This window comes from Lytechinus pictus, chromosome 1 (assembly GCF_037042905.1).
Source record: "Lytechinus pictus isolate F3 Inbred chromosome 1, Lp3.0, whole genome shotgun sequence".
Lineage (NCBI taxonomy): Eukaryota > Metazoa > Echinodermata > Echinoidea > Temnopleuroida > Toxopneustidae > Lytechinus > Lytechinus pictus.
Genome location: NC_087245.1, coordinates 36,694,734 through 36,715,815, shown reverse-complemented (window position 1 = coordinate 36,715,815; position 21,082 = coordinate 36,694,734). Strand labels below are relative to the sequence as shown.

The following is a 21,082-nucleotide window of genomic DNA, read 5'->3' as shown; positions in this document are numbered from 1 at the left end:
CATACTCTAATTTAGAACTTATTAAATTTGGATGGACCGTGGCTGCTTTTGTGAACATCCGAACAAAAGATTTTAACTAAATAAGGTTGCTTTTTTCCCCCTAAGTACTGGTCAAGGGATTAGCAGCCAAGCAAAGTGGTGACCTCGAATCAGGTGACATTCTTTTTGATAATAGCCAGGCTGAATGTGAACCTTGTTTTAAAGACAATGGATTAACCCTGCACTTGATAATTAAAGATATCTACTGCTTGCCCAACTTTTACACCGTGGTTTACTTTATTGGTTCTGTCTGATGCCAACACTTTGATGAAAGACTTTTATCTGCTTTTCGGTTCTACTTTCAATTAAGGGAAATGTAAATGACAAATAATACATGTAGCAGCCAAAACTGACTTAGCCGTGGTTATCGGAATCTGGCTTGCCTGCGCACCATATATGAGCTTTCTCCACTCCCCGGGGAGCAAAGATGGTTGGATCTATGGATGCAGTCATCGATGAAATGGACAGAAAATATTTGTTTGGATGTATTGACTAATTCACCATGGACATGTACATGTGATTTATTTCTTTGCTATCCATGTATTTTCATCTTGAACTACTCTTTGGATAATAAGTGATAAAGCTTACGAGAGAAAACTGTTCTGTTCTTCACTTCTTGTAGCATTTCAAGGTATCCCTTTTATCAATACTTCTTGAAGTTTACCGTAACTTTGATGAATAAAACAGAAGTTTGTTATATTCAAAGACACAGATGCTGCTCAGACTTGTCTGAAGTTTTATGAGGACTAGACCCACACTTTAGCAACCAATGCAGTGAATTTTCCTAATATGATATCTACTGCAGACTTGCCAAGTGTAATTTTTTTTCACCATGAGGAAATGTTCTTCTTTGCAACAGTTAGAGTGGAAAACGTAACAATAATTGATTTCGAGCTGTGGAAGACATTATTTTAAGAAGTAGACTAATCATATTATTGACAAAACTTGAACATCTTTTAAATCTAGTCCTGTCCTTCATATCTCCAAGGGGATTGTGTTTACATTTCAAGCGACTTCATGGTGCACGTCCTTGGTTAACGTTCTTGTTTAGTGTTCTTAAAAGCAATATGGAAAGTGTTCAAGGTCAGCAAATCTGAAAGTATATGCTCCTGTCAGAACTCTGTTGGCATTGAGAGAAAAGATGATAAATTTATTGGAAACCGTCGGAGGGCTACATACTTATAATTTCTATCTCCAGGTCAAGTCCTCAACGAGTAAATATTTGTGATTTAGATGGTCACATGCTTATCACATGTATTTGTTCACTTTCTGCAAGAGGTTGACTTTCTCTTGTAGATGATGGATGTGTAAATTTATTCAGGGTTTTCTCCTCCAAGAGAGCGAGATAAGCACTTTTCGTATTTTTATGACGGATCAATATAAACTACTTGTAGGTGAATACATATGTGGATAAAGGACCAACAGATTTTGAGAGGCTGTAGCTGTAGAGATTTGCTCTTTCAATAATCTTGCTCAGCTAATAGCTTGACAAATCATGAAGAAGCTGCATGACGTTCCTTAATAAACATAATGTCCATCAGCTTTCTACAGTAGATATGAAAGTACTGAATATTTGAATTTGGTCTTAAAGTGGAGCAAATGAAGTTTACCTGTTAAAGAAATTGCACGCCTTTTCTTGTATAATTGTGTGGATCATGGAAATTTAAATTAAGTTATTGTGTTTTATCTGTCTGTGTCTATTTTAGGATTTCCTTTCTGTCTGAAATTTATCAGCCTTGAACTTCTTGACAATTTACATGTTTTTAAATGATACAGACTGAGACGATGGGTATTTATTTTTGTTACTCCTATTTCATGCCTTGGTTTCCTAAAGGCTGTTCCTATTAGGGTTCTCACTGACTCTTGAGATGTACTTCAGAAACACAAGGACATTATTGTGCTCCTGTTACAAAACACCAGTAAATGATCTTTATTCTTAAAGGTGAAATCGAAGTGAATACATTTGAAGATTTGACCTTTGTAGATGCAGCCATGTTCCAGAGTACTGCAGGAGAAGCTTACTTTGCAATCTTCTTCATTATGAGTGTATCAGGAATGTTTGGCAATGTCTGCTCCCTCATCGCGGTAGCCAAATCTCCAGTCCTTCGAAGACACAACAATGTATTCCTGATCAGCATGACCTGTATGGACATCTTAGTCACAGGCTTGGTTGAACCTTTGATCATGGTCCAGACCTACTATGAAACCTGGCCTTTCAATCATGCTTCCTGTAAAGCATTCAACTACATCCTTGTCTTGTTTTCTGGAAACTCCCTAACCACCGTTACATTCTTGACCTTGCAGCGGTTCGTAAAGATAACAAAATCTGCGGCTTTGTACGAAAAGGTATTTGGTGGTTACAAGGTGTACTTTTATTTCATCCAAGTGTGGGTCATCGGCATCATTTTGACGATCATGCCAGAGTTTGGATTCGGACGGATATCCTACATTCCCATCTTCTCGCTATGTTCCTGGGACCCAGAGGATTTCCATTCGTGGCTTTACATGGCTGTCCTCATGAGTGTTGCAGGGTTGTACCTGTCCCAGCAGCATATTATCTGATCTTCAAGAAGGTGAGAGACTCTCGAAAGCAGATGCAGCATTGGGGTCAAGATGGATCGCTTCCTGCGAACAACAACAGCGACCCGGCCCTGAGTAAAAATGAGCTACGCATCACCAAAATATCTTTGCTGGTGACGATCGCTGTCATGGTAACGTGGTTACCCGTCTGTATCAGTCACATCCTTCAGATCGTCGTCCCATCTGCGGTTTATGCATACCGCCCTCTGCAGCTTCTTCTGTTTGCGAATTCTACCATTAATCCATTCCTGTATGCTTGGATGAATAGACATTACAGATCGGCTTACCAGAGCATATTGAGTGTCTGTTTTAAAAATAATAGGGTTGTGGGGCTTGATAACAACTCCACCGCTGTTAACACCATTCATTTAAATCCGACAAATGCAAATTCATGAATGATGTTTATCTTCAAGTTTAAAATTTGTTTGCAAGTAACACCATGTTGTGGTACGCTAGCCTTTAACTATTTGCAATTCAGTTCAAACTGTGGTGTGTAACGCAGGGTAATTTCTTTTATCATATTAAGCTTTGTTTAATTCATTCATGGATTGATCATTGAGTTTAACACCAACAAATTAAAACTCTGACAGGCTGCATCAATTGTCCAAGAAACTGAAAGCAAAGAGTCTTGGGTGTCTTATTTTTCTAATAGCAGTGTGATTGTTATCATTTTATTTTTGTCTAATGCAATATAAACCAGATATGATTTACTTATTCCTGATTATGAATTCTTTTGCAAATGGCACTCATGTGAAAAAAGGAATAGATTACGGTATATTGACAGGTTTAACAACTCATTTCATAAAAAGAAAGAAATATTCTCACTTATTATTTTTTTTTTCATGAGAGGATCTATTGCTTAAAGCATTTACTTGCATGAACATACTGGTGAAAAGGCTTGTTTTAAGCCCCTTTCACAATCGAACTTGACTGTGCAAACCTGTTTCAGAGAAAATCAACTTCAAAGTTCACTATAATTTCTACATCTTGTCCCCGTCTTACAAGATTTTCATTGCTAGAAAAATACATAAGAAAGACCATGACTATATATATTGCTTGACATTTACACAGAACCAAGAATCAGAGAAAGTATTGCAAAAGAGGTACAAGCTTGTAATTTCGGTTTTAGTGGTTAGATTATCCCTGTGCAATAACTCTTTTTGGAGTACAAGAACACTGACCGGATTTTCAATACGCGCAATCGGCAAAACGTCATGTCACTCTTTCATGCGCAAAGTTGATGCATTGCAGATATGACGATTTACTGACTGTTCATTTGCATATAAGTGCGCGCAGCTGTTGTTTGCTTTGCTTCAGTACCTGTTTCCAATGGGTTTTGTGTATTTTATCAACAATTTGTATGGGCATCACCTTGAAAATCCCCAAATATCTCAGAAATTAAAGTGAATTGCTGCCCAGAAATTTAACTATGTATAGAGTTTATACTTTAACTTTAATTTTCTGCAAAAATCTCAAAATTATAATTTTGACTAAAATTGACAGCTGCGACGGCTTGGATGAATGCCGACAACGTCACAGATTACAATTAACGTATGAGTGTGAGGGATTTATTAAAAAGCAAAGCTTGTATTCGTAGGCCCCTCTCATACCTCAGTCACATTTGTACCTGCTACATACAGGTGGTTTTGAATAAAAATTGATCAAGTCGCTGTTTTCGACTCACCACACGGTGGCCGTAGGGGAAATGTTACTGTATCATTAGATATGACTTGGAGTATTTAAGTCATTGGTTAAAAGAGTGTGGCTGTCGTGACCATGAATGAAGCAGAGCGAACTAGGTTTTTGATAAAAAAAGACTATTATTTAATCATGAGTCACACTTTAGTTTTTGTTAAACCCACCACCACCCCTGACTGCTTATTTGCACAGTAAAATATCAATTGATTTTTTTTTGCAGTTAAGGTTACATTATTTGCAATTGTTTGCAAATAAATTTCTTGCAAGACCCTCAATGTAATTCATTTTCGTCAGCAATGAAGGGTTGATTTCAGTGTATTTCTTTGTATCCTCCAGGCAGTCACCCCCATTTCCTGTTTATATTCTAGAGCCCTTGTCTTGTATTGACATGTCAATCTATTTCTAATCAAATATCATTGCGTATCCATATTTGAAAGAGATATATGGTATATAACTCTTTCAAATATGCGACAGTTTGAGTGGTATATATGTGTGCTAATAAAATAGACTGCAATTAATTTGAAGTATATTTATCAATATAGTTTCAAAGATTCAGTGTATTTGACTTCATTTATGATATCATTCAAGTTAAGTGCAACACAATCATTAAAAAGTTCCCCGGACAGTGTTTTTTGTTGTATTCAGTATGCAATTTATCCATTTTTTTTAAAGAATTAAATCATTTAAACTGTTGGCCAAGCATTATGTGCACATTAAGACCTTTGCATTATTAAAACCATTTAGGACCTTAATGGATCTGCTAAGTACTTTTTTTAGTTACATATTACTTTCTTGTCAATTGATTACTTGAGGAAATATCTTTTTAAAGTAGGGGAGATTGGGGTTAGTTAGAACGCGGGGTAAGTTGAAACATTGATTGATTGATTGCATTTATTCTTTTTCATTCCAAAATTTAACAAAAGTTACAATGTATAGCAAAACACAAAAATATAATATACAGAAATGAAAAAAGGGAACCCACTGGAAAGCAAAGCTTGTTAGTATGGGTTCCCTGCAATAAATAGTTAATTAAAGTATATCTTTGATCAATGAAATTCAAATCGTAAATTAAAAAGGTTTGTACAATGAAAAATTGTAATTTTCTTTAACGCCTTTAAATAAACTTATGCAATACTGCCCTCATTTTATTGCCATAATCAACAGCCATCCACCATATTACAGACAACACATGTGCAACAAGCCTGGTGAAGTTAGAAATGAAGTTTTGTTTTTTCACCTTCTGAGTAATTTTTTCTCTTTCAAAAATGTTTTATTATCTCAGAGAAGTTTAGAGGTCAAGTTGGCAAGTGTGGGGGTATAATAGACACTTGTACCAAGCTACAAAATAAGGTGAAGTCCCTTATTTGCACTATAAGCTCATAAATGTCAAATGGGCCTCTTGGGTTAGTTGGAACAAAATTGAAGACCCTGTATATGGGGTAAGTTGGAACGCTTGCGATGGTCTTGCTCAAGGTGGATTTTTTTCAGCAACCATCATAAGGCGGTGCTGCACCATCCCGAGTTTGCTCAATCTCGAGATTTTAGCCCGATCGGCCCACTTCGCGATTAATCTCGAGATTCAAGAAACCCGTCTGCACCATCGCAAGAAGAGCGATTCCTGCTCGAGCGAGGCAACAAGCCCGATATTCCGAGCATGCGCACTTTCGGATCTTGGAGTTTCAACGGCCCGCGCTTTTGAATAACTTCCCGCGATATGCAAGCAATATACTCCTTTCACTAGCACTTTCGCCGAATTCGACCGGTGTTATGCAACAATCCTCTCAGCTCAGCGAGTGAAGAAGTGATGTATTCTTCGTTAAATATGATGGCGGAGAAGGAGGCAACGACAGAGAGAGAGAGAGGGAGGAAAGAAATGCTATTTGCTCACATTTTGCGAAGGAATAAGACGACACTGCTGTCAGTGTTGTTATTGACTATGAGCGCCTCCCCCTTTGGTCTGGTCTCTCCCAAAATCCATTCACTGGTGGGACACCATTGTTGCTGGTTGGGCAATTGATGAACGCTATTCGCGATAATATCTATTCGCATGTATAAAGTTGACTTTCGCTCGTGTTTATGTTTTGACCAAGGCGGAAGTGGAATAGCGAATAGCATTATGGACTGACGTCATGAATAAATTACCCCGAGTCCAATCTCGAGTGCGTCTGCACCTACGAATTAGCGGGATAATTAGTAAAATAGCGCGCTATTTTGCAAATAAACCCGAGTTGACTTGGGATTGCAATCTCGAGATTAATCCTACGAACTAGCGCGATAATTGCGTCTCCACTGCAAACTATCTCGAGATTTTTCAGATCGGGATAATTTGCCGGATCAGAAATAGCGCGCTAATTTGAAAACTCGGGATGGTGCAGACGGCCCAATAGAGTTAAAAATTTTATGGGGTACATTTGAAGCCCTTAGATATGTGCTTTAAGCTGATATATTGATTGTTTCTCGAATAAAATCCATTTGGATTTTACAGCCATTTTTGTCAAAAATGTTCCAACTAACCCCAATCTCCCCTATATTTAATTGAATAAACATGTTGAGTGGTGGAACTTTGTTTCATCTTTGAATGTGCTGTTTTCTAATTTCCCCATGATTTTAATGAGTCTTGTTGAATGATTTATGCATGGACTTATACTAGCAGAATGTACATGAAATGTTTTTGTGTCTTACAAGATGATCAAATGATATGTTCCATTGCAAGAAAAAGTTATTTGGAACTACTTTTTTCTTCACAACATGTCGCATGACAATTTAAAGTTTGACAAATTTTATCCTCATTTGACAAATTAACGTGTGAAGAAATTTTTTTTTTAAACATTTGAGTAAAATGATAGGTATGTGGCACAAGTTCTGTTGATTGAACAAATGGAGAAAATGATCATTCAACAAACATATTTCACATATTGTGTTCATTAAACTTTGTTTAACAAATAACTGCATTCATAGAAATCATTAAATAGAATGATTTTTTACCTTCTTTTGGATGATTAAAAATGTTTCTCATAAATCAGTTTATAAACAGATATACCTTTGCAAATAATTTATCTCGAGTCCTTGTTAGCTACATATTCTTCAGTGAAATAAAACTTGACTTTTCAAACAGTTTTATGAAGTGCAAGTGATTTTTTGCATACGTGCGGGTAGGCAAAATGAGCTGCCTTTTAAGATATTTTATCAGGTTTCCCACAGTCATGCAGAATCCTGGAAAAATTTGTGGTCAGGGAAAGTCAGGGAATTTGGAAAATTTGTGAAAAGTCATGGAATTCCATTTACCTCTTGGCTATGGCAGCTTTTCAGTTTGTCGTGTTTTGCAACTCTCATACTCTGTGATCATACTCTGCTATTAGGCCTATGAATGGTGTTCATGATTTCCATTTTTCCCAGTTTTGTGACATCTCAAATTACGTCACAGGGAGTCATGGAAAGCAGCAATTTAGCCATGGAAAAGTCATGGAATTCTGTTTTCAAATTTCTGTTGGAACCCTGTTTATATCAGATCTCTTGTTTTGCATGATCTCGTATGCTTTGGTGTGATATGATTAGAATGATGGGTAATCATAGGAGTAAACTGATATGGTAGATGATTTTGTCATTTTGATGTTGCATGAATGCATTTTAAATATGCATGCTGGGTTTCTGCAGAATTTGGGGGAAATTGGGGAATTCAAAACTGTCGTTTTGAGAAGGGAAGAATCTGTGATTGTGCCAATGTAATGTTGAAAGTCATATAAATCATTTAAGATTAGTTTTTAAAAAAAATTTTCTTTATTTGTGTGTTTAGATTTAGACTTTGAGTAATAGCAAATTTATGGTTCTGGATGAGATTGCAGAGTCTTGGGATGTTATGTGATCTGAAAAGAAATAACCGATTTCTGAAAATATGAAATTATATAACCCCTGCCAGTTTAGGTTCTATTTCTGTTTGTACATGCATGAAATAACAATCATTGATATATATTGTGATGATAATGTTGATGATGACATTGGTGTTGGTGATGATGATGAGGAGGAGGGTGATGTTGTTGAAGAGAAGGAGTACCAAGAAGGAGAGGAAGATGATACATGGTGGTGGTGATTATGATGATGATGATGATGATGAAGGTAGATGATAATGATGATGATGGTGGTGGTGATAAGGATGATGGTAATATTGATGATGATGATTATGATGATGATGATGATGATTATAATTATGACAATGATGATAGTGGTGGTGATAAGGATGATGGTAATATTGATGATGATGATTATGATGATGATGATGACGATGATCATGATGATGATGATGGTGGTGGTGATAAGGATGATGGTAATATTGATGATGATGATTATGATGATGACGATGATGATGATGATGGTGGTGGTGATAAGGATGATGGTAATATTGATGATGATGATTATGATGACGATGATGATGATGATGGTCGTGGTGATAAGGATGATGGTAATATTGATGATGATGATTATGATGATGATGATGATAGTGGTGGTGGTGGTGATGATAATAAAGATGATTATGATGGTGGTGGTGGTGATGGTGACGGTGAAGATGATGTTGATGGTGGGAATGACCCATAGTACTGTATTTCTCACTCATGATAGCTTTGATGTTCATAGAATTTTTCTTCTAACTAGAAAAGACTAAACTGTCAAATCAGTATCATTACACTTAATGATTAATCCACTCTCAACATCATAAGTTAAGAGTAATTCAATTCCATCACTTCTTCTTTCCCTTTTGTTGTCTCACCTGCATAGCAGAGCGAGACTATAGGCGCCGCTTTTCCAACGGCGGCGGCGTCGTCAATATTGAAATCTTAACCAAGGTTTAATTTTTTTAAATGTCATCATAACTTTTAAAATATATGGACCTAGTTCATGAAACTTGGACATAAGCCTTAGGGTAATCAAGTATTACTGAACATCCTGCCTGAGTTTCAGGTTGCATGACCAATGTCAAAGGTCACTTAGGGTCAATGAATTTTTACCATGTTGGGGGTATTTGTGGAATTGTCATCATAACTTTAAAAGTTTATAGATCTAGTTCATGAAACTTGGGACATAAGAGTAATCATGTATTCTTGAGCATCTTTTGCATGTTTCAGGTCACATGACCATAATCAAAGGTCAGTTAGGGTCAATGAACTTTGGCCATGTTGGGGTATTTGTTAAATTGCATCATAACTTAGAAAGTTCATGGATCTACACATGTAGTATATAATTATAACACATAGACATAGGATAATCAAGTATGAATGATTTGTTTAGCACATGTCTTATATAGATCACATGATCAGATCAAAGGTCATGTTGGGTAAATGGACATAGTATTTTATTTTCTTTTTTGATTAATTATTTAATAGCTGTTTTCAATGTCAGCACTGCTGCTATATCGAATCGTGTAATGCAGACAAGACTGCCAGAGGTGTTCCACCTGTTTTTTGAGTTACTGCTAAAGTTGCTGTTGTGGCACATTTACACAAAATGATCAACCCCTCCATTACTTAATCGCTTTCATCTTCAATTAGAAAACATATTACGGAGTACATCAAACACTCTGACATAGCGAAGTTCAATGCTTATAAAAAAGACTCTTAGAATTGCTTATTTAGTCCATTAAAAATGTCACTCCTTTATGGCACTTTCCATCCCTTTTCATGCATTTTAGTTGCTTTTTATATGCTTCCTTCACCTTCATGGACACAACACATGTAATCTCCAGCATCATTTTACTACTATTTTCATGAAATTTTGATATACCTTTCATTACATCAATGCAGTATAAATATAGACCGAAGACATATAATGGACATGTATATGGAGCTTTTTGATCTATTCAATGGGTTTTGAAAAGAAAAGAAAGATGCAGTATGTCTTTGTTGGCAATTATAGCTGTCTTTGCCTACTTTTAAGGAAGTGCTATCAATTGTGCACTTAATGCTTTATGGGAATTGAACTTGAAGGAGCTCAAGCACATAATGAATAATATACCCTAGGCCTAGACCAATTTTTATGTTGATAGCCTTGATACTGTCTGAAATACATTGTGAATTTTTCTTTGAAATTGTATTTTTTGTTTTCATTGAAAAATAGAATATTTTGAACTTTTGAAAACACTCAAAATTTGATAAAAATCAGACAAAGAGAAACAAAGTTATGACATTTTAAAGATTTATATTATTTCGGTGAAAAAGTTATGTGCATGTCTTTATGAATATTCATTGAGCATATTGTAGTTTCTTATATTTTTATTCAAATTTTGTTCTCCATTCAAAAATAAAGATTGACAACTGATAATAATGCATTAGATATTCATTGTTGCAACATATTTTATGACATTTAGAGACAAAAATATCAAAATAAAATAAGAAAAGTGGGGACTTGACATCATCAGCCCACCTAATAAACATTCATGATGATGTGCATATAGCTGTTTTTGCAAAATATTGCTAAAACTTTAAAATTAAGTAACTTTGTTATTTGTTATCAGATTTTAATGAAGTTTTCAGCATTTGCTTGGTGAATTTTACCCTATTTATTAAGATGTAATTATTTTCAGCTTAGAGTACCCCTTTAATGCTCGTCATATATTCATAGATACGTGTGCAAGAGAAAATCAAAAGTTTTGTATTTCATCCTATATCCAATACCAACATTCATTAAAATGTGAGACTTTTGGGTCATCAAATTTGCCCTAACTCCTACAAGAAAGCATGGACTGCAAGTGATAATAATGATAATTCTACATTTATATTGTGCAATTTCTATATGTACATGTATATACTCATCTGTGCATTACAATAAAAGGTGACATAATTAACAAGATAAGTAAACAAAAAGTATGATTAAGTGATAATTACAGGAAAAGGGGAAGCCTACTGTCTCTACAAATTATAAAACCAAAAGTGACTTATGTATTGAAACTCGGTCTTGAAAAGGGTAGGTTTTTAGTTTAGTTTTGAACAAAGTAACAGATAACACGTTTCTTTTTGAAGAAGGAGACTATTCCAGAGTTTGGATGCAGCACTAAGGCACGATCACCTTCACACATCTTTGTTTTAAAAGATGAATTGAACAAAAAAATCCTAGAAATATGTAAATGAGTTATAAATCCTTAGCATAGGGAAGTATAAGGATTAATCAGCACTATAAGTGAGAACCCAAGAAAATTGTAGTTTTTTTTTTAATCAAAATGAGGTTTGTAAGTAATCATACATACACAGTGAATACTGCATGGTGTTGAGAACATTTTAGTCAACCAATCTACATGTATGTGTGTGAATGACGTCATAGTAAGGGCACAACTGTATAATGAAACACACAAAATTGGTTTCACTTCCCAATTAACATAGAGCTATGTTTGAAGAGTCCAAATATAGGAAATAAGGATAACAAAACTGCATCCCAGTATAATTTAGTTTACATTTTGCTGAACACATTATTCAGTTCATACAAAACCATGAAGCCATTTAGATAGATAGTGTTCTGTGATACCTCTTACCATTGCTATTTATAAACCTTCCTGTAGTGAACATGTAGAGGATTTTCCTTCATGACTTCTGAAAAGCATGCCAATTAACAAAAGAAGGAAGTGATTGTCATTTTTGATTCGGTAGTGTGTTCATAACTACATGTACATCTATCAAGGATGTTTGATCAGGATTTAGTATTCTCTACAGAAGCCAAAGCATACAGGTATCCAGCTCATGGGCATTAGGAGATTCTGAAGTTAATTGAGGTTGGTGTTTCATAAAGCTGTCCGTAAAGTTAGGAAAGACTGGCGATCCCATCGTGTGGTAAATTATGTGCAACAAAATATCATTATTGGTAATTAAGCTCCTATGAGAGGAAGCGCCGTGGTGTAGCGGTTCTGACTCTCGCCTTGTAATCAGAGGGTCGTGTGTTCGAATCCCACCATGGCCTAGCGTCCTTTGGCAAGGCGTCGATCCACAATTTGCCACTCTCCACCCAGGTGTTAAATGGGTACCCGGTAGGATGCGAAAGCCTATGTAGTATGCCTAGCAATTGAGTCTTGGAACTCTTGTTGGAATGCTCCCCAGGGAGTGGAGAAGGTGCATACATTGTATGCGGGCATGCAAGGATCCGATGACCGGGGTAATAATATATCTGTAAAGTGCTTAGAGACGTCGTTCCGATGTGTTAAGCGCTATATAAATGCGGAATATTATTATTATTATTATCACCAGTTGTTTGTCAAGTCGCTTGTAACTTACGAACAGCTTTATGAAACACGTACCAGGCCTTTGGCGCACAAAGGTTTTCAATCTATTGCTAAATGCCAATGACCAATCCTGATCATTGTTGCATACATATTTTGTTCAAGACACTTAGAATTAACCAATCAGAATTGTTCTTTCATATTTTTTATCCATAGCAAACCTGATTTTTTCCCCCATTCCAAGCTATTGTTTTAATTTGACTTTTCTTTCTCTCTATCAATTGATGATTATACTACCCACTCCTTTGGGAAATTTTTCATATTTTTAAGTGAAATCACCTTCACCTTTCACTTTGAAAAGTTTGAGGTCTTTAAAGAGGTTTGTTAAACCAGATAGAGGTCATCATGCCATTTTTCCCCCTTTTTCATATTCTTTGTTGAGCAGATAGTTTTGGAGGGACCTCGGTGATAAGTCAACCATCTCCAGGCCTTTCCCAGTCCTTCCCCTGGAGCTACGAGATGTTGGAGCCTGGTCTAGCCTGTCCAGATACGACTGGGGACCTGGTCCTGGAATCCATTAGGACTGAGGCTAACAAGATCCTGGTTGCTTTCTTGGATCAGCAGCTCCAGCATGAAGGACTAGACCTAAGCTGGGGAGAGAAGATCCTGCCTCTTGCCAAGAAGATATGCTCAATGGTAAGGAACTGTGGCCCAAAGGATTAGTCTCTGGACTTTGAAACAGAGGGTCAAGGGTTCAAATTACAGCCATGTGCTGCACTGGACCAGGTTGAGGTACCTGGCAGGATTACTCTCTTGCATGCAATGAGTGCCGCTGATAAAGTTGTTGCTCGAGCGAAATCCAGGGTAATAATAGTCGCAATTTGTATCCTCTGGCAAAAAAGGGCTATATAGATTTAGCTATCATTGTTATTATTAATATCCAATGTAATCTAGTCAGAGCAATGTGGAGTGCCGGTTTCCACATGTAGTTTCTGAATGAAAGGCACTGTGGAATTAAAAACCGACCCGAAGCAGACCCTTTCATTCTGGGTAAATTCTCAAATTGATGAGCATACGCAGTATGATCTGATTGGTTTATTTCCAATTTGTCTAATGCAAATTTGTCCAATTGCCAACTTGTCTACTACCATTTGGTCTATCATCACTTCGTCTACTCACCACATGGTCTACTTTCATTTAGTCTATTGCCATTCCGTCTAATAACCAGTTGGTCCAGTAGCAATTTAGCCCATATACCATTTGGTCTAATTATCTAAAGTGTTAATTGTGCAAAATGTATGAAAAGAAAAATGGATATTAGACCATTGAGACAAAATGGTAATAGACGAAATGGTGATTATAAATACAAAGTGATGATTGGACCAAATGGTTGTTAGATGAAATGTTGATGGACAGAATGGCATTAAACTAAATGAAGGTATACCATGTGGTGAGTAGACGAGTTGGCAGTGGACGAATTGGCAATTTACCATCTGATTAGCAGGCGGAGCCACAGCGTTCGCGCCACCTGCTCGCTGGGTTGAGAAAGTTCCTGTTATTTGCTGCCACACTGCCAAAATACCCATGACCTAAGATAAAAAAAATCCATGCAAATAATTTTGGCAAGTACCTACTATTATTTAGCAAAAAATCTGCAAAAAAAAACCTGGTATTTTCTGATTGGGGTAGATCAGGGTAAATTTCCTCATCAGGGAATACCTGGCATTCTCAAACTTTGAGGTGGTCTAAATACGCCTTCTGTTCCTATGAGATATTTTTTTTTTCTACAAGGTCAAACCCAATGTTGCTGAGGGTGATGTGATGGATATCAGATACTATGTCCACATCAAGAGGGTCCCAGGAGGCAGTAGATCTGAATGCTGTTTGGTCAAGGGTGTCATCTCAACCAAGAATGTGGCACATAAGAAGGTGAGCCAAAGATTGTCCTTAAAGTTCTGTCACTTCTGAGTCCCGTTGCGGATATAGTTGCAATGTAATGCAACCCCCAAAATAATATCCAACATGATTTCCAACCAATCAAAGTTCGTATTTGGGACTTGCACTTGATATTTACGGGTCGTGTGGTCCAGTGGTTAGAGCATTGGACTCATAATCGCAAGGTTGTGAGTTCGAATCCCAACTCTGCCATTGTCTCCACTTTGATAATAAAGGCCCAAGAGTGATATCTGTCGTCTATAACGTCAGCCACTATGAGTGATTAACCTAGACGTAAAATGTTTCATAGGTAATTGGTTATATACCAGCTTGGCGTTTACCAGCAAAAATGCTGTCCTGTCGAGTTGCTACGGGAGTTACCACAAACAGAAACAAACAGAAAAACAGATAAAAGATATTTTGACTTGTTTAGAAATCAAGCTGCTCGGAACATCATCATCAAGGCTTGTCTTCTCACCTAATCATTGCTACCGAGACTCCTCAACTGATCTACTCTTCTCCTGCTCCGAGTCCTTGCTCAAGACTGCACCTTTATGTCTCTTAATATATCTTTCTTGCCTTTCTACTGCAACCCATTCTCTTTCATTTTTATTTCCTATCAACCACATCTCAAGCAGTCCATTCTGGTCTAAACAAATGTTGGATCGTTAGCATCTTCTAGTTACCTGTACCACTGTTCAGACTTCCAAAGATCAGTAGAAATGCAGGTCTTGAGAAGAACGCTCAGAATACCCAGGACTGGTAGAGTAGCAAGCGACAAAGTACAGTGCTACCTGTATAAAGGTCACTAGAGCTGAACAGAATAAGTGGCCTCTGTAGACAGCATTGAAAACCAACTCTTATTAAAACACAAAATCTATGCTGAAAATGACCAGTCACACTAAATCACCAACACATATAAACACATGTGGGACATTGTATTTGAATTGCTTGGAAAGAGACCTGACACTTGGCAAGAATGCCATGCTCATTTTCTCAATTTCTCAGCAACTACAGAGATCTAATCGTGTAATATAAAACTTGTAAATATATTGTTAATTTGAACAAGAAATTAATTAAAGTATAACATCTAAATCGAAACATTTTTATAAGTTTTGTATATTTTTTGTGTTTCAGATGTCACAGAAGCAAAGTAATCCCCGGATTCTTCTATTGCAAGCAGCCATTGAGCATCAGAGAGTACAGAATAAGTTAGCTTCCCTGGAACCTCTTGTTCTACAGGTGACCTTTTCCCCTCTTTTAACCCTAAAATTGCCAGGGTGAAGTGGGGGGGGGGGGGTGAAAATAAACAGAAATAAAAAGTAAAAAAACACTCAGAAATACATTAAGAAATTCAGAAACTGTACAATACAGTGTAAGAAATAGATTATCAAACCAATATTTTTTTCAAATTAAGATGATTGTTAGGAATGTTATAAAGCACCAAAATATTAGCATTCTAGGAGCTTCATCTAGGGATTTATGCAAAAATTAGGATAATGAATTATTTCATAATTAATCATACAGCCTTTTCACGGCGATCAGCAGCGAAGATCTCAATGGGGTTGATTTAACCCCCCCCCCCTTCCCCCACCCCCCGGGTAACAGTACAGCAAAAAAAGACACAAGTTTGGTTAGAGTTAATCTAACCAGGGGAGCATTTTAATGAAACAAATAGTGTAAGCTCTTATAAGATACTGAAATCCTTGGTTCTGATTGGCTAATAACAAGTTAGCCAGTGAAAATCAGTGTTTTGATGCAGAATCAAAATCCATACACATCACAAGGAAGAGTTTAAACTAGTCAGAACATGCTGAACCCATTTATATAAAATCCCCAGTTTGCCACAATTTGGAAACTGCAAAAAAATTGAATTGAATTTGCAATGAAAATAGAATTCCCAGAACTTCATGGAAAACACAGTTTTTCAGGTTAGAAAATTTTGATTGCAAAAAATACAGTTTAAATCATTTTAAAAGCAAAGCAAGTCCAGTAGAATGAACCATTTATCAGTAGAAAATCCGTCAATCATAGTACATGTATTCAGAATTTGTTTGTCTAAGTCTGTATCTGCGTACTCGTGCACATACCGGTACTTGTATGTTAAACCTATGTTTTTCATTTTCGAGATTGTCGCTTCATATTATTATTTTTTTTATTTCTAAAAGTAATAAACAACTACAAGTAGAATCAAAGCCATGTCACAAAAATATTTTAGACAAAATATTTGATATAAGATATTGTATTACTTTTGAGATTCGGCCCTTGAAAAGGTAATGTGTTTGTTACTGTTGATGATTTTATTTTTTTCTTCTAATTCTAGGTATGTTTGTTGTATGTTTACAGGAACATGAATACCTCAAGAACTGTGTCTCTAAGATCGTTGCTCTCCGTCCGACTGTCTTGGTTGTAGAGAAGTCTGTTGCGAGACTCGCTCAAGACTTCTTATTGGCTTGTGGAATCAGCCTTGTACTCAATGTGAAACCTGTACGTATGCTGTCTTTGACATTAGTTCCGTCTGTGTATGTGCCAACAGTTGTTCACATATAGAATAGTGGCGGATTTAGGAATTGAAGAGGGGATGCAAAGAACAAATTTTGTGAAGGAATGGCCCGAATTCACAAAGATGGTTCTGAAAACCCACGGTTGATTCCATGGTTTATGCAGATTTCCTGTATAAATTGAGCTTAATTTAGCGCGTATCGGGCGCATGTATAAAAAATGTCCAATGCTGATGCGCGCTTTTGTCACAGTGCGCCGAATTGACGCCTGTTACCATGGTTAGATACGCTATTTTATTCATTAGTCCACTGTTTGAAGAGTGGACTCATTAATTCAAAACAGTGGACTCATGAATCAAATAGCGTGGATAACCACGGCAACAGGCGTCAATTTGGCGCACTGTGACAAAAGCGCACATCAGCATTGGACATTTTTTTAAGATACGCGGTAATATAAGCGTAATTTATACAGGAAATTTGCATAAACCATGGACTCAACCGTGGGTTTTCAAAACCACCTTTGTGAATTCTTACCCAAGTGTTTGTTCAATGATTGGTTCTTGAAATACAGAGGAGGTAGGCATTCCTTTACTTCTGCCGATTATTATCTTTTGACAAGGCTTCGTGACTTTGCTATATTTTTTGTCAAGTAGTGCCTGAAACAAGGCTAGTCGGTGAAACCTGGGTGAATGTGTGATTGACAGTCGAGAGGCCTTTTGTCTTTCATACATTTGATAGTATTATCGATAGCAGAATGATAAACCTGATTTTGTGTTTTGTTTTGCTCAGGGCAATAATCTAATCAAGCAGAAATAATGATTTTGTTCCATATATGTTCTTGCTTTGCCAGGAAGAGTCATAATTAATTGTATTTCTCCATTTGAAATAAGCGATATTTGATGCATTTTCTTTCAGCGTGTGGTGGGTAGGATAACCCGGCAGACTGAAGGGAGCAGTATATCTTCCATTGATCAGGTTTCTGCAGCTAAACTAGGCACCTGTCAGAACTTCTATCTTCAGAGGTACACCCTACCAGGAGGTATGACGACCATTCTTCTCCTCTCTTTTAATAGTCTGATGGTATCAATCCATTTCATAAGTCAGAGAGGGATGAAAGAATCTTGATTCACAGTAGGGAATTTTCATTCCGCGACGCACGACAGATTCCAGAGTCAGTAAACATCTTAAAAATGCCTGTCAAATATCAATGAACAGCTGGGAGGTCTGTGTCGAAAACTGGTGAAACAGAACAGCAGTTTTTGTCTCAAGTTTCGGAGTATGTTTTCTGTCCAGAGTCCAGGACGAAATGCTGTTTTGATTCACCAAATTTCGGCAAGCACAACTTGGTCGTTCTTTGTCATAAAGGGCATTTGACAATACTTTTTTATGTTCTTTAATCTGTCATGCATCATGGAGCAAAAAGTCCCTGTTGACACGGTACAGAGGCCCGTATTCTGAATGTTGGTTTAACTTAGACCATGGTTTAATTCTGAGCTAAAAAAATGCAAAGCCAAAATTGTCAATATTTTGTTTTTTCATGTTTACTGTGCTTTTTCATGTGCTATAATGGAGGTGCCGTGGTGAAGCGGTTCTGACTCTCGCCTTTCACTCAGAGGGTCATGTGTTCGATTCCTACCCGGCGCTAGCGTCCTTTGGCGAGACATTGATCTCCATTTGCCGCCCTCCACCCAGGTGTTAATTGGGTACCCGGTAGGATGCGAAAGTTATTGTATGTTTGAATTTGCCAGCGCCTTTTGAGGCTGTGATGAATGCAAGGAATGATCCCCAGGGAGTGGAAATTGTGCACTTTCGTGCGGGATTGAAATGAATCCAACGACCGGGGTGATAATATGCTGGAAAGCGCTTTGAGCCGTATATGGGAAAAACGCAGTATAAAAACTGGCTATTATTGTTATCGTTATTGTTGTTGTTGTTGTTGTTATTATTATTATTGTGGGAACGAAAACAAATTCAGTTATTATTCCCAGACAGTTAAAAATGATCTGATCAATATTTTTTTTTCAAGATGAGTATTTCAATGAGATAGTCTTTGCAAGATACTTAAATGGTTCCTAACCAAATGATTGTCTGACTTCAATTACATGACGAATCCTCTATTTTGCCATTTTCGCATTTCTCGACCAGTTTAGGTTGTCCTTTTCAGGACCAAACATACGTTCAAGAAAGAAAATATGGTATACCGTGACGATTATACATTGATACCTTCTTTGCCATGGAAACCTTTAGAAATTATTCGATTATATCTGTGTTTTCATTCATCGACAGTTTTCACAAAGACTTTGATGTTCTTTGATGGCTGCCCTTGTCATGATCTACTTTGATTCATTCTTTGCCATGGAAACCTTTAGAAACTATGTAATTGTATCTGTGTTTTTCATTCATTGACAGGTTTCACAAAGACATTAATGTTCTTTGATCGCTGCCCTTGTCATGATCTACTTTGATTCATTCATGGCCGTGGAAACCTTTAGAAACTATGTAATTGTATCTGTGTTTTCATTCATTAATAGGTTTCACAAAGACATTAATGTTCTTTGATGGCTGCCCTTGTCATGATCTACTTTGATTCATTCTTTGCCATGGAAACCTTTAGAAACTATGAAATTGTATCTGTGTTTTTCATTCATTGACAGGTTTCACAAAGACATTAATGTTCTTTAATGGCTGCCCTTGTCATGATCTACTTTGATTCATTCTTTGCCATGGAAACCTTTAGAAACTATGTAATTGTATCTGTGTTTTTCATTCATTGACAGGTTTCACAAAAACATTAATGTTCTTTGATGGCTGCCCTTGTCATGATCTACTTTGATTCATTCTTTGCCATGGAAACCATCAGAAATTATGTGATTATATCTGTGTTTTTCATTCATAGACAGGTTTCACAAAGACTTTGATGTTCTTTGATGGCTGCCCTTGTCATGATCTACTTTGATTCATTCATGTCCATAGAAACCATCAGAAATTATGTGATTATATCTGTGTTTTCCATTCATTGATAGGTTTCACAAAGACATTAATGTTCTTTGATGGCTGCCCTTGTCATGATCCACTTTGATTCATTCATGTCCGTAGAAACCATCAAAAATTATGTAATTATATCTGTGTTTTTCATTCATTGACAGGTTTCACAAAGACTTTGATGTTCTTTGATGGCTGCCCTTGTCATGATCTACTTTGATTCATTCTTTGCCATGGAAACCTTTAGAAACTATGTAATTGTATCTGTGTTTTTCATTCATTCACAGGTTTCACAAAGACATTAATGTTCTTTGATGGCTGCCCTTGTCATGATCTACTTTGATTCATTCTTTGCCAGGTTTCCATGGCAAAGAATGAATCTATGAAAGTAATTGTATCTGTGTTTTTCATTCATTCACAGGTTTCACAAAGACTTTGATGTTCTTTGATGGCTGCCCTTGTCATGATCTACTTTGATTCATTCTTTGCCATGGAAACCATCAGAAATTATGTAATTGTATCTGTGTCTTCCATTCATTGACAGGTTTCACAAAGCCATTAATGTTCTTTGATGGCTGCCCTTGTCATGATCCACTTTGATTCATTCATGTCCGTAGAAACCATCAAAAATTATGTAATTATATCTGTGTTTTTCATTCATTGACAGGTTTCACAAAGACTTTGATGTTCTTTGATGGCTGCCCTTGTCATGATCTACTTTGATTCATTCATGTCCGTAGAAACCATCAGAAATTATGTGATTATATCTGTGTTTTCCATTCATTGACAGGTCTCACAAAGACTTTTCTTTGATGGCTGCCCTTGTCATGATCTACTTTGATTCATTCATGTCCGTAGAAACAATCAGAAATTATGTGATTATATCTGTGTTTTCCATTTATTGACAGGTTTCACAAAGACATTAATGTTCTTTGATGGCTGCCCTTGTCATGATCTACTTTGATTCATTCATGTCCGTAGAAACCATCAGAAATTATGTGATTATATATGTGTTTTCCATTTATTGACAGGTTTCACAAAGACATTAATGTTCTTTGATGGCTGCCCTTGTCATGATCTACTTTGATTCATTCTTTGCCATGGAAACCATCAGAAATTATGTAATTGTATCTGTGTTTTCCATTCATTGACAGGT

General features: G+C 36.6%; 2 protein-coding genes across 5 annotated transcripts in view; both read left to right on the top strand.

Annotated features, from left to right (window-relative positions):
• The first annotated feature begins 1,962 nt into the window (after nucleotides 1–1,962).
• Nucleotides 1,963–2,601, top strand: LOC129282283 (melatonin receptor type 1B-like). The gene has a single exon (XM_054918244.2). The coding sequence runs from the start codon at nucleotides 1,963–1,965 to the stop codon at nucleotides 2,599–2,601; it is 639 nt and encodes a 212-aa protein (XP_054774219.2).
• Nucleotides 2,602–12,956: 10,355 nt separating this feature from the next.
• Nucleotides 12,957–21,082, top strand: part of LOC129266561 (1-phosphatidylinositol 3-phosphate 5-kinase-like) — a 45,514-nt gene continuing 37,388 nt past the window's right edge. For all 4 annotated transcript variants that reach the window (XM_064101758.1, XM_064101746.1, XM_064101754.1 and 1 more), the window contains exons 1-5: nucleotides 12,957–13,204; nucleotides 14,300–14,437; nucleotides 15,581–15,685; nucleotides 16,790–16,930; nucleotides 17,860–17,983. In XM_064101758.1, the coding sequence (XP_063957828.1) occupies nucleotides 13,028–13,204; nucleotides 14,300–14,437; nucleotides 15,581–15,685; nucleotides 16,790–16,930; nucleotides 17,860–17,983 (685 nt within the window). In that variant the 5' untranslated portion in view covers nucleotides 12,957–13,027. The remainder of the gene's footprint in view (nucleotides 13,205–14,299; nucleotides 14,438–15,580; nucleotides 15,686–16,789; nucleotides 16,931–17,859; nucleotides 17,984–21,082) is intronic.

Bases quoted from the DNA above. Each gene is read 5' to 3' on its own strand.
- LOC129282283 (XM_054918244.2), top strand. From the start codon at position 1,963: ATGATCTTTATTCTTAAAGGTGAAATCGAAGTGAATACATTTGAAGAT.